At 39.7% G+C, this 13339-nt stretch overlaps 3 protein-coding genes across 6 annotated transcripts; 1 reads left to right on the top strand and 2 right to left on the bottom strand.

Annotated features, from left to right (window-relative positions):
• Positions 1–344: 344 nt before the first annotated feature.
• LOC125219435 (tumor necrosis factor receptor family protein) lies at positions 345–3518 on the bottom strand. Its single transcript, XM_048121411.2, has 2 exons — positions 3223–3518; positions 345–868 (listed from the first exon to the last, which is right to left on the bottom strand). The coding sequence occupies exons 1-2, from the start codon at positions 3421–3423 to the stop codon at positions 638–640; spliced, it is 432 nt and encodes a 143-aa protein (XP_047977368.1). The 5' UTR covers positions 3424–3518; the 3' UTR covers positions 345–637.
• Positions 3519–8928: 5410 nt separating this feature from the next.
• LOC125224110 (putative calcium-binding protein CML18) lies at positions 8929–10353 on the bottom strand. 4 transcript variants are annotated; one of them, XR_007176826.2, is made up of 3 exons: positions 9499–10353; positions 9271–9320; positions 8929–9048 (listed from the first exon to the last, which is right to left on the bottom strand). XR_007176826.2 is itself a non-coding variant. In XM_048127455.2 (2 exons), exon 1 carries the CDS (start codon positions 10014–10016, stop codon positions 9522–9524), a length of 495 nt encoding a protein of 164 aa, XP_047983412.2. In that variant the 5' UTR covers positions 10017–10353; the 3' UTR covers positions 8929–9320; positions 9499–9521. The 4 variants fall into 4 exon arrangements, 2 of the variants coding, with proteins under 2 accessions (XP_047983412.2, XP_047983413.2); XR_016130740.1 differs by having other exon boundaries at positions 9271–10353; XM_048127455.2 differs by having other exon boundaries at positions 8929–9320.
• A 1873-nt stretch (positions 10354–12226) lies between these two features.
• LOC125218569 (floral homeotic protein PMADS 2-like) lies at positions 12227–13004 on the top strand. Its single transcript, XM_048120254.2, has one exon. The coding sequence runs from the start codon at positions 12234–12236 to the stop codon at positions 13002–13004; it is 771 nt and encodes a 256-aa protein (XP_047976211.2). The 5' UTR covers positions 12227–12233.
• Positions 13005–13339: the final 335 nt, after the last annotated feature.

Raw genomic sequence — 13339 nt, 5'->3', positions numbered from 1 at the left:
CTCGAATGCTAGAGCTCCTTCCATTACAACCTGAGTGATTTTATTTGAACTAGTATTTGATTATGAACATGAATATTGACATTTGAAATTGTTTACATTTGGAAATTATTTTACTCGCCTTTATGAGGCTCTTGCTAACAAGGTTGAGCTTGAAAATGTTCATGAGCTTCTCGAGTCGAGCACTCAGGCTTGAAAATTCTGTCGAGCTCAGGTGGTCTAGTTTATTAAACGATCGAATTCCTGACAAGCTTTTTCAGATGCAACTTCAAATAGCTTGCTTCTTTTATAGACTCAACATTTTTTTTAATTTATTTGATCATGGAATCCTTCAAACCGACCGCACGTATTACAAATCTAATTTATTAAATCAATCAAAACACCTAAGTTACAGCAGTTATTGCAGCTAAAGATCCCTTTTTTCTTTTGGAGAAGGGGGATTTCATATCGCCTTTGATTAGAACAGAAGTAGCAAATTTATGTTCCAAACAAATCTAAGGTCATGTCAATAGGGAACTAAAGAACATTCATACCTTGAATGGGAAAATTTTTGTGCTCAACACCGACACTTCCACTGAAGGCCAAGATAGGGGGAAGAAATAACAAAATAGCAATCAGCAGACACTTACACATGCACCCATTATCGTGCTCGTTTTCTATCAGACTTTGAAGGTTTCTGAGTCTTCGGCTTCACTTCTGGGGTGTAGTTGATCACCTGGTCCGTCTGAGGTTCTTCTGGATATGTGGTGACAAGAAATTTCTTGTTGGATCCAACTTGGTTACAGATTTGTTTGAGCATACTCCTACCTCTCATCCACTTCAGCATAATCTTCATGTGTGTTTTGCTGTTTAGACCACTGATACCAGCATCCTGCATAATGCATTAAGATGACTTATATGAAATTTTAATTTGATATAAGTACATGTTAATTACATAGGTATACAAGACATACAACATATGTTTTGCTCATTTTGAATGTACTCGGCATAATAGAGTCAAGGAGAAGGCATTTCGTGCATAACCATAGCAGCCAAAGTATGCAGTGTTGTATTCATATTAGGTAAAAGATATCAATGTATTTCATGCTGATATACTCTCAATTCTCTTATCTGTCTTTTCTACATGGCTGATATGATCAACAGTCATTTGTACACAGGCATTTTAATTAAACAATTAGTAGTTAATTGATTATTCGTAATAATCTCAAAATCAGTCAATGAATGAAGAACAATTAGTAACAATAATGAAGTTGAGAACAGCAACTTAACCAATATAAGTGTCAAGACAGGTAGCCGGACAAAACATATTCAAGGTATCTAACCTCTTGAAATGATTATTTTTTACCAATAATTAGTAATTACTGAGATGAGAAGAGGAAAAGTTATCTTATTTGTTGGCGTGGGCTATGTCATTTGAAAGGAAAGGAGCACGAGACTGTTGGTTTGACAAGCTAAACCTAATGGCAACTAATTCAATTCTTCTTATAATTATCACTATACGAACTGGGTAGCCACTCGTTTTAATTGATGATCATGGTGATTTCAATGAGAACATTTAAGTGAGCGACCATAGATACTGAAATTTAATGATGCTGATGATGACAATAACATCTTGATCACATTAGTTCAAGCCATCCAATTACTTTAGGCTGTCCAAATAGTGAAATTAACATCTTTACTGCAATCTCATGTACTTGATACACAGAGCCTCCTGTGAAGGCAGATTTTAACTGACCTTATCTTAGTTCTAGAAAATTTCACAAGTATTATTCTACTTATCAAACTTATTAAAAGAAAGGAGAAAAAACTTTAGATGAGAGAGATTTTTCTATAACATGGTAAACTCTTAAGTCTTAATAAACATACCAGATCTGCCAAATGCCAAGCCTAAAAAACAATTCTTTATTTGGGAAAGAGCTCATACTGTAAACAGCTAAGTAAAAACTCATACTAAAAACCCCCAAGACGTATGTGGTAGTGAAAGAAATAACGAAAAAGAGCATAGTAAATTAGTAATTGAGGAGAATCCTACACAATAAGGTCTAAACACGTATCCCATCATTTCCCACAATACAAGAGTCCCAAGAGGGAAGGCAAAATAACAGAAGGATAGAAATTTATTTCAACAAGAAAAAATGAGGAACAATCACGACTTAAATCTGGATAATCTTTCTTGTATGGCGCTGAAGCCATGTAAATGTTTCATATACTGCCAAATTACAGAGAGAATAGGTGTAAGTGAAACTAGAACTTAGGTTTTCTGAAAACATATTCCAGTTCAGCTCAATCTTTTACTTATTTGAGTGATGGCTGAAGCAGCACAGGTCAAGCCAAAAGCCTGAAGAGTGGGGATGTATGCTCATCTGACATACCAAACCCTATGGACAATTGTCAAATGTTTGATTCATTCCCAAAAAACTAGATCACCAGTAAATGTGGTTAAGACTCCAGAGTTGCATCAGAAATAGTAGGGGACTAAGAGCACTCCCAATGCTCTCCCTTATTTCTCCCTTATTTCTCCCTAACTCCTGCCACATCAGCGCCAAAATTTATCCCCAGTTTTTAGCCAACTTTTAGCCAACTGCTCCAATGGTTTCTCCCTTATTTCTCCCTAACTCAACATTTCATTTTTACATCATTACTAATTTAATTGTTTTATTTTTGTATATAATAAAGCTAGCTAATTTATAAGACAAGACAAATAATAGTAATAAAGTTCGTTGTATTAAACACGAGTAAAAAATTACAACGACGAAAATTAAAAAAAAAAATAGGGGGGAAATTATTTTAAATTAATTATTAAATTTTAAATTTATAGGGGGGGAAATTAAAAAAAAAAAAACTATTTTTATTGCCGGATTATCGCCCACAGTGGTCGGCGATAATCCGGCGAATTTTCGGGATTCGGCGTTAACCGAATTAACGCCGGATTATAGCCGATTCCTCCCCATTGCCGGTGAATTTTCGGCGATAATCGGCGATAAAACGCCGGATTTAACGCCGAGTGCATTGGGAGTGCTCTAAGTCTACATTCAATTCTTTAAATCTACAAATATTAGGATATCAGCTCAAAACCAAAACCAAAACCAAATAGAAGCTAGATTTCGATGTTCAGCCTCCACACACTCCCCACCAACAAAATCTAGCCATTTAAACCTCCTAATCGATCAACAAATTAATGATTCAACGCAAAATTAGAAGACGAGGAGCAAGAAAACAGCAGACCTTGACGTGATTCCATGCATTTCCGATGGTGAGAGGGCCATTAGCCTTGATGACGTCGTAGAGACCTTCGGCAATGTAGGCGGCCTCCTGAAATGGAACCCTAGGGTTTATCTTCCTCAAATTGGGGGCACGCTTCCGCGAGCTCGTGGAGAAATACCTCATCGCCGTCTGCATCACCGCATTTCCGTTGCCGTTCCACATCCTTGATCAGTTTTCCAAATCACAACACACAAGCAGATACTTCTGCTTTCTTCCTCAACACAATGAAGTTAAAAACCCAGCATAAATCTTGAGTGGAAGATATGAAATCTGCAATGTCCAAACCAAAGCCCATTTTGTATTTCAATTTTTTGTAGGCCCATTTTCTCATTTTATATGGCTAATTCTAAACATAGCCCATTTCTGTTCTCTTCGTATCCCTTTATTTTAAAAAATAATAATAGTGGAGTAGAGTAAAGATCAAAATCGGTCCTGAATATATACCCATTTTATGATTTTGGCCTTATATTTTATTTTTTGAATTTTTGCATCTTGAACATTTCAACTTGGATCACAATTGGTCCTACATTAACAATTCCGTCAATTTTTAAACGTTTTAATCCGATTTTGACTGATTTTGATGGTTTTAACAGTTTAAAATTAGTCAAAATCGAGTTAAAACCGTTTAAAAATTGACAAAATTGTTAGTGTAGTACCAATTGTAATCCGAGTTGAAATGTTCAGGATGAAAAAATTCAAAAGACAAAATAAAGAACCAAAATTATAAAATGAATATAATATTCAAAACCAGTTTTAGCCTTTAGTCTAGTATTTATAAATACTATTTGACATCAGTGAGTCAAACACACACAAAAAAATAAGGAAATAAGAATGGTGACTATAATTTGTTCTTTACTTTATTCTCATTGCCTTGAAAAATTGATCTCTTGCCAAATTCTTTAGTTCTCGATCCAAATCTAATTGATAAGATAAACTTGTTTATTTGATTAACTTTTGAGAATTTAGATCGCTATAATTTTGTAAAGACGTCATCTTTTAGTTGGATTAAGTTCTTAGAATTAGCACAAGGTTAAGTCTCACCGTGAATGTATATTAGCACTATTTTGAAAAAAAAGTCTCACCATGAATGATTCGATTGTCGTTATAAATAGTAAACATGTAGTATTTATCAATTAAAGGATAAGAGTTCGCTTCATTATGTACATATATTTTTTTTCTCCAAATATAAAATACAGTACTGTAAAAGATAGATAGAATCATAGAAATAAGCTATTTCCGTGGGGTATTAATTTCGTTGGTAGTAATAATAAACAGATAAATAAATAAATACATATATCTTAAAGCTTTCCTCATTTACACCTCTCAACTTTTTTTCTACCAAATATCTTTTATCCTTAGTATTGGAATTTTTTTATCTGAGATATTGGCTTCTATTGTCACGAAATTTTAAAAAAAAATATTTTTTCCCAAGACTTTCAACTTGGGAAATAATATTGCAAATTTTATCCGTGGTTATTATTTCCCTCCGGCAATGGATTCGGCTACATTAAATTGACAGCCGGTGTATGTATCCAGACATTAAATTTTATACCAGTATGCATTGATATTTTAGTTTCCATACATAATTTGGACTTGATTATAAGAGCATCCACAGTGGGGGAGCCGCGGCTCTCGGCCCGGGCTTGGGCAGCCCGCGGCCCCCCACTACTGAGGCGAGCCATGCCCGCGGCTCGGGGGGGTGGACGAGAGAGAGCCGAGCGCTCGGCTAGGCCGAGGCTCTTGGGCAGGCGGCTCGGCCCGCCACTGCAAGGGCCGAGAGCCGCGGCCCTGCCCACCGAATTTCCATTTTTTTTTTTTTTTTTAAATTCGAAAATTATATTTATAAATACTATATTCATTCCATTTTTTTTATCTTCCTCCATTCTAAACCCTAAAAATTTCTACCATTTTCAAAGTCTACAAAATGCAAGGTGGAGATGATTCTCCCGGCTATGGAGAATCGGGATTTGGCGCATTTTCGTCTTCCCAACCGTGGAGATCGAGTCCGACCCCCCCTCCAACGAACCTGTGGAGTCCAAAATCGCCGCCGCCGTGGCAACAGACACCCCAACTCCAGGGTCAGTCTTCCTCTCAGCCGCAGAGGAACGTGGGTCGTCCCCAATCGGGGTTCGGCGACTACCGGCCCAATATGGATGCGATAAACAACCCTTCTCAGCAATTCCAATCCTCCCAATTCCAATACACCCAATCCCCTCTATCTGAATCTGATAGATTCACGTGGGAACAGTTGATGGGAACACCACCAGATACTCCGGTGTCCGGTACTCAAGGCGGTCGCGGGCGAAATCAAGGCGTTGGGGGGCGAAACGGCGACGGAGGTGGGCGAAATGGCGGAAATGGTGGGGGGCGAAGCGGCGGCGGTGGTCGAACCGCCGGCCGCCGTGGAGAGCAGGGCACCGGAGGAGGTGGCGGCCGAAGTGGTCGGCGAGGCGGCGGACGCGGCGGCGGTGACGGTGGCGGCGGTGGCGGCGGCGATGGCGGTGGCGGTGGCGGTGGAAACCGGCGGTCGACCTACTATAGCAATAAAGAATCCATTGTTGTAGCCAGAGCCTGGTATGCGGTCACGACCGATTCTATAGTCGGTACGGATCAGACCGACGTTTGCTTTTGGAATCGCGTTCTCGATGTGTACAACGAATTCAAACCAGATGGGAGCGTCGAGCGTACGGCTAGCCAGGTCCGGAAGAAGTTCGGAAGGATTACTAAAGTGTTGAAGAGGTTCAGTGGCATATACGAGACCCAACTCCGCCTTGCTGAGAGCGGCCGCACCGAAGCCGACGTACGAGCGTTGTCGCATCAGTTGTTCAATACTGAATCGTGGCCGAAGTTTACCTACTGGGACGAATACCTCGTGCTGCGTGACTGCCCGAAATTCAGGGTCCTCATCGACAAAGATCCTGTCTCTGGGCCGAAGCGGACTAGACTGGGCGTCGCCGGCAACTACAGCAGTAGTAGTGACTCACGCGCCTTCGACCTGAACGATGATGCTTCGGAGGAGGAGCCCCCCTCCAGACTCTCTCGGCGCTCACGTCCGCAGGGCCAGCGTGCCGCAATCCGGGAATCTAGAACCGGCTCTCAGTTCTCCGCTGTGACCTCTACAGCAATGCCCGCAACACCGCGGGCGGCTTTGGCTCATACCCTAGAGGTGCAGATGATGAAGCAACTTCAGGATAATTTGGCCTTGTACGAGAAGTCAACTGATCCGGAGACCAAGAGATTCTACTACGACCTCATTATTCGACTGAGGTCGAAGTTGGGATGGTCGGAATGGTCGCAGTCGGGTGGTGCCAGCGGCAGTGGGGTCGGTGCAAGTGGCAGTGGCGGCGGTGGAGGCGGTGCCGATGATGTGATGGATGACGATGACGACACCGAGTAGTCGGGCGGTGTGCGTCATTTTTTTTTTGTATTTAAAACATTGTCGTTGTATAATTTTACCCTATCTATAATACTACGACAATCTGGTTTCAAATGTTTTTAGTAATTTTTAAAGTATGCATTTTTTACTTATTATATGCATATAATTTTTATTATAGGAATATTAAAATATACCAAAAATGTATAAAAACAATTTTAATTGTTGAAATAGAAAAAAAAATGGTGGCCAAGTTTTGAGGGCAAGGGCCAAGTTTGTTGGGCATGCCCAAGAAATGGTGGCTTGGGCATGCCCAAGAGGGCCACCATTGTGGATGCCCTAAGAGCATCCACAGTGGGGTAGCCGCGGCTCTCGGCCCGGGCTTGGGCAGCCCGCGGCCCCCCACTACTGAGGCGAGGGCAGCCCGCGGCTCGGGGGGGTGGACGAGAGAGAGCTGAGCGCTCGGCCGGGCCGAGGCTCTTGGGCAGGCGGCTCGGCCCGCCACTGCAAGGGCCGAGAGCCGCGGCCCTGCCCACCGAATTTCCATTTTTTTTTTTTTTTTTTTAAAATTCGAAAATTATATTTATAAATACTATATTCATTCCATTTTTTTTATCTTCCTCCATTCTAAACCCCAAAAATTTCTACCATTTTCAAAGTCTACAAAATGCAAGGTGGAGATGATTCTCCCGGCTATGGAGAATCGGGATTTGGCGCATTTTCGTCTTCCCAACCGTGGAGATCGAGTCCGACCCCCCCTCCAACGAACCTGTGGAGTCCACAATCGCCGCCGCCGTGGCAACAGACACCCCAACTCCGGGGTCAGTCCTCCTTTCAGCCGCAGAGGAATATTAAAATATACCAAAAATGTATAAAAACAATTTTAATTGTTGAAATAGAAACAAAAATGGTGGCCCGGAGGGCCACCATTGTGGTGGCCAAGTTTTGAGGCAAGGGCCAAGTTTGTTGGGCATGCCCAAGAAATGGTGGCTTGGGCATGCCCAAGAGGGCCACCATTGTGGATGCCCTAAGCGTCTTTTAATACATGTGCAACAATCAGAAAATCATCGACGGGTATGATCCACTCGAAACTTCATATATCAAGAGCCAAAACCATAGCTCCCAAGATTATGGAAAAAATTTCTTTGCACATCAAAATTTTGAAAATTGTTGAGTATGCAATTAGTTTTTTTTTTTATTTTTTTTATTTTTTTTATTTTTTTATGTTAGTGGAGATTTGAGGTAATCACGTTTGTCATTTCTAAAACAAGAATAGTGGTGGGGGTGTTGTTCTTCAACTAACAAGTGCTCCCCTGGTTTAAGCCAAAAACACTACATATTAGTGCAGCCCAAATCAAATCATACATGCTCTAAACGAACCCAACATGAGACCTGCTGCACGTTGTCGCTTGCCAACAATAAGATATTTGTATGTCTGAATATTTGATCAACTACCTAACTACATATGCTGCACTCATTCAGGATAAACCTACTCTTTCTACAAAACAAATTTAATTTGTGGTCGAGCAAAATCAGAGAAAACAGAGCTCGTCAGCATAGTTTCCTGAATCACAATAGTTATTACTACCTCCGTCTACGAAAATTTGTCCCATTTTTCCATTTCCGTCCGTCCCCCAAAATTTGTCACATTTCACTTTTACCATTTTTGGTATAGTGGATCCTATATTCCACTAACTCATTCCTACTCACATTTTATTATAAAACTAATATATAAAAGTAGGACCCACAATCCACTAAACTTTTTCAACTCACTTTCCATAACATTTCTTAAAACCCGTGCCCGGTCAAACCGGGACGAATTTTCGTGGACGGAGGTAGTATAAAAGTAGCACTCATCCATTAGCTTATGGCATTACTAGTTAGTAGTTAGACTATTTGTGTAGTCGAATCTATTTACCAGCCTCCCTTATCAGTTGCACAGGTTATTCTGAACTGCAGCAGCTGTAGAATGCACTTAGTTGAAACATGTCCCCTGTCCTATCCCCTTCCCCTTCAACCCCCCAAGAAGATGAAAAAGGCCACTACAAAAATCTCAGATGGGAAGTCCGGTTAAGAGTCCTACCATACAACCATAGCAAAGCTAAGGAACTCTCAGCAATGCCCTTGTATAGAATATGGTATAGTATGCTATCATATCTTGGATTATCTTTACAGACATCTTTTTCACATAACTCATATAGTTAGAGGTGTGAAGGGGTAGAATCATAGTATTTCTACTCACATAGATCAGACCTACAGATCTTTGAGCCATTCATTGGTTAAAATACATCATATGCTAAAGCCAGATTGAAGTATAAAATTTACGCAAATCAGTTTTTACAAAAGCTAATGCTAGATTCAACTACACGTGTGCACAAAGGACTAAACTAGAATTCGTCGGTCTTCATTATGCCCTGCACAGCCGAGATGGACAACCAGGTTATTCATTTTCTAATTTTTGGCTTAGCTCGTCCGCAGTTATAACCACGTTCGACTCTTTCACAACATAATGACAGCAATAAGTACTACTCCATTAACTAGTATTAGCACAACCTTTGTCCATTGTTCTGCATATATACTAATAGTAGTATATTTTACTGGAGTACAAAACGTTAAGGGAAACAAATTCTACTTACAATTACTGTCTAAAAGACTACCACCAACAAGAATCTAGCAGTTGGAATTCCTGCAACACAGAACATAGAAAGTAGTCCAGCAACTAAAGCATATATAGATGCATATTTTCAATATAGATGCATAGTGAAATACCCTTCAAAAACATAGAATCTCCTTATAAGTATAGAGTTTCTACTAGAGAAATAATTTCCCCCAAAATCAACACTCAGACCTAAGGGATTTTATACCTGTACGAGAGAAAATGGAATAATCAAGCCCAAGAATTGTCAAAGGCGGCAGAGGTGATCGCTTGCGAGAACTCCTGAAAATTGATCCTGCCGTCGCCGTCGGTGTCGGCCTCCCTGATCATCCCGGTGAGCTCTTCCGCAGTCAGGGCGTGGCCGAGCTTGGCCATGGAGTGGGCCAGCTCCGCCGCCGTGATGTAACCGTTGCCGTCCCGATCAAACATCTCGAAGAGGTGCCTGAGCTGCTCCTCCGTGTAAGGCGACTTCGACGGCAGGAGCTCCGGCGCCACCAGCGACACGAACTCCGAGAACTCGATCAATCCGTTGCTGTTGGTGTCGGCCTTATGGATCAGCGCGTCGATCTGATCGGGGCTCGGCTTCAAACCGAGCGACCGCAGCAGCGAGCCGAGCTCCAGCTCCGTCAGGCTACCGTCATTGTTCCGGTCGAATGATCGGAATATCTCCCGCAGCTCTGCCAACTGCTCGTCGTCCAATTTCACGGCCGGAGCTTTACAGTTCATCTCAATTTTCCCTCCAAAATTAAAAAAACAAAAGAATGAAAAAGCGTAGGAAATGTTTGGATGGATGAAGAGAGGAATTAGGGTTGGAAAAGAATCGGTTGATCTCTACAAATCATGCAGATTGGATGTATTTAAATTTTTTTGATGCAGCAGATGATCCAACAAATTGTCAATCTTCCACAACAGATATTTTTTTCTTTTTCTTTTTTGTTTCTGTTAATGATCCACCACATTCGAGGGGTAAGACGGAATTGCTGGTAGAGGAAATTAACAATGAAGCTGATGAATCGGATCTAAATTCAACATCTTTTTTTTTGTTTTTTTTTTGTTTTCTTGTTTTTTTGGTTGAGGGGTTATGGAAAAGAAATTAAAGAAATGCCCAATAATCGGTTTAGGTAGACCTATATATAGTCATGTCTTCATAATTTTGAATATAAGATTATTTCAGTAAATCTTTCTCCTCTCACTTCGTTTTGAGGCCCTCTCTCCTCATATTATTCACGCTAACTTAATTAGGTGTAAAAATATCCATAAATCTGCAAGTAACAATCCTTGTAATGTTTCCAAAATTTAATGATTCGGAAATATAATTACGTGGCGTGATTAATCATTCACAATAGGAAAAGGAACAAAAAAAGGAAAGAATATTTATTTGATTATGTTAATTGGCTGGACACATGCTATTAGTTGCTAATACTAATAGTCAATACTCCCTCCAGTCCGTGATTGAATGTCTCATATTTGATCAGTACAAATTTTAAGAAATTGTTTGACTTTATGTGGAAAAATGTGTAGAATGTGAGATCTACTTTTATATATTAATTTTATAATAAAATATAAAAGAATGAATTAGTGAAATGCATGATTCATTTACAAAATATTTATAGTACTCCTAAAAGTAGAATGGAATATTTATTGACGGACGGATGGAGTAATATATTATGATTTATATCATTGTTAAAGTTTCAAGAATGTTCCTTATTTCAAGCGTTTGCATTTTGTTCCCAATACTTGTCTAAGCTCAAAAAATGAGTCAACCTTAAAAAAGACTTAGGTTGTGTTTGGTACGTAGGATTAGAGTGTGAAATTTGAATTGTAGCTTTAATTTCAAATTTAGTATTTGGTACTATAAAATTATTTAACTTTTGATTTTATATTAAAAATAGAAAATTGAAATTTCAAATAGTCATAAATTAGATAGTTTAACTATATATCTACGACACACATTTCACACCCTACGTATATTTCATAGACACATCAAACACTGCAGTCTTTGCATACATTTCCCACACTATGGAGAATATTAATTATTCGAAAATTTTAAACACACTATTGCGTGCAACATGAAACATATAACATGTGCAATTGCCTTTTCCTAAAAATGCATAGTTTTTAATCATGGCGGCTTGAAATTACTTGGACAATGAATAGTTTGTTAATTTAAAGTTGTTACCACTATAAAAACCTTAGAAAGTAATTAAACCAACTTGGATCTCAATGGTGAATTGGCGATTATGAAATGGCCTACATAGATTTTGTCATTTTTCTCAATCTCATTTAATTTGTCCTTTTGGGCGCTCTCTCTCTCTCTCTTTTATTTGGGAATTAAAACTGAAGAACAATTATTATTGGAGGAGTATTTATTTTCCTGCCTTTCCTAATTCCTACTGATTAGCAATGTATTTGAACTAGTAATGGGAATTTGCGACAGGCCGCGAATAAAAGAAGTTCAAGTCCGGATGCACTATTAACATAGTTCACGTTTAGTAAAGTAATTAGTCTAGTTCAATCTTTTAAGAGCTCGTTCAATTTGAAAGATTATATCTCACAATTAAATATGTATTATAATGAGTCATATAGCTAGTCACCCATCCAAATATAATAATCTCACAACACATTCATAGATGGATAATCATATAACTAAAATAATTTTACAACGTAATCTTAGATGGATAATTATATGCTAATGACTCAAAGCAATCGAACTAACAACTAATACTTATTAATTAGTAAATCAATTAACGTGTTAGTGCCATGAATAGTTTGAAGTAATTGTCAATAAAGATTATTTAGACAAGACAAAATCTCCATAATTTAGGCACAGAATCATCTTCCAAAATCTTTTTCTTTGAATAAGGAAAATTTCCACCGAGTGTCCTTCCCAATTCCCATGCTTATAAAACCAGAAATAACAAACACATTATTAAGCAAAGCAAAATGGGGAGGGCAAAGTTGAAGATGGAACTGATCGAGAATGAGAAAGCACGAAACACAACCTTCAAAAAAAGAAAGGAAGGCCTAATCCGCAAACTCACCGAATTCACAACCCTCTGCGACGTCAACGCCTGCATGATCATCTACGGCCCCAACCAAACCCGCCCCGACCTCTGGCCGCCCCACGACCCGGACCAAGTCCGCCGCATCATCGACCTCTACAAGTCCAAAAACACCGACGCCGCCGGAACCAAGTCCTTCGGCGTCGTCGACTTGTTCCACGGCCGCAAGAAGCAGATCGAGGAGGAACTCGAAAAGCTGCGCCGCAAGAATCTAGAAGCCAAATACCCGACCCGCCCGGATCTGCTCAACGCCCTCAACGAGGCCCATCTCCGCCAGCTCCACGCCTTTCTCACCGCCAAGGCCAACTACGTCAGATCTAGAATCCAACTGCTGAGGATGAACCAACAAGACCACCGGATCATGAATCCGAAGGTCGAAATGGTGATCGATCATCGAAGAGTGCTTCATAACTCCATGATGATGGCTGGATCATCTAGCAATTCTAATGTGCAGCTCAAGCGCGAATTTTACTACGAGTCTGCCACAGGGTATTATCAGCAGTACATGGTGCCGCCGCTGCTGCCCCGTCCTTACTTGCTCCAGGCGATGGTGCAACCGCAGCTGCAGTATTTGGCTAATCAAGATGAATTGATGATGAGAAATCAGGATGGCTTCAAGTATGAAGATTTGACCACCAAGTTCTCTTACTAAGGTTTGGGTATATATTGTCTTCAATTTGGATTAGGGTTTAGATTTTCTTACATGAATTTCTATTTTGTTACATTATATGGTCTGCTACAGTGTTTGCTTGTAGTACTTGATAAGGTATTAAGGTTGTTGATTAATGAAGATTACTTGTTTTTTTTATCTGGAGTAATATTTATTTCTCCCTCCATCCATAAAAAATAGTAATCCTGACACCAATTTTTTAATTTTGATATCCATTAAAAACACCATTATTCGTAATATATGATCATACAGTCTACTTCTTTTTTTCAAAAAAATAATAGAGTAATTAATAATAATGGCTCTATCCAGGGGCGGAC

Source organism: Salvia hispanica, chromosome 1 (genome assembly GCF_029641045.1).
Source record: "Salvia hispanica isolate PSC_SH4W2 chromosome 1, Shi_PSC_v1, whole genome shotgun sequence".
Classification (NCBI taxonomy): domain Eukaryota; kingdom Viridiplantae; phylum Streptophyta; class Magnoliopsida; order Lamiales; family Lamiaceae; genus Salvia; species Salvia hispanica.
This window is presented reverse-complemented; position numbering and strand designations above follow the sequence as displayed.

Excerpts from the sequence above, each read along its gene's own strand:
- LOC125219435 (XM_048121411.2), bottom strand. The coding sequence starts at position 3,423 with ATGTGGAACGGCAACGGAAATGCGGTGATGCAGACGGCGATGAGGTAT. Across the intron at positions 869-3,222 it reads ATGCATGGAATCACGTCAAG|GATGCTGGTATCAGTGGTCT; the intron begins GTCTGCTGTTTT and ends TGCATTATGCAG.
- LOC125224110 (XM_048127455.2), bottom strand. The coding sequence starts at position 10,016 with ATGAACTGTAAAGCTCCGGCCGTGAAATTGGACGACGAGCAGTTGGCA.
- LOC125218569 (XM_048120254.2), top strand. The coding sequence starts at position 12,234 with ATGGGGAGGGCAAAGTTGAAGATGGAACTGATCGAGAATGAGAAAGCA.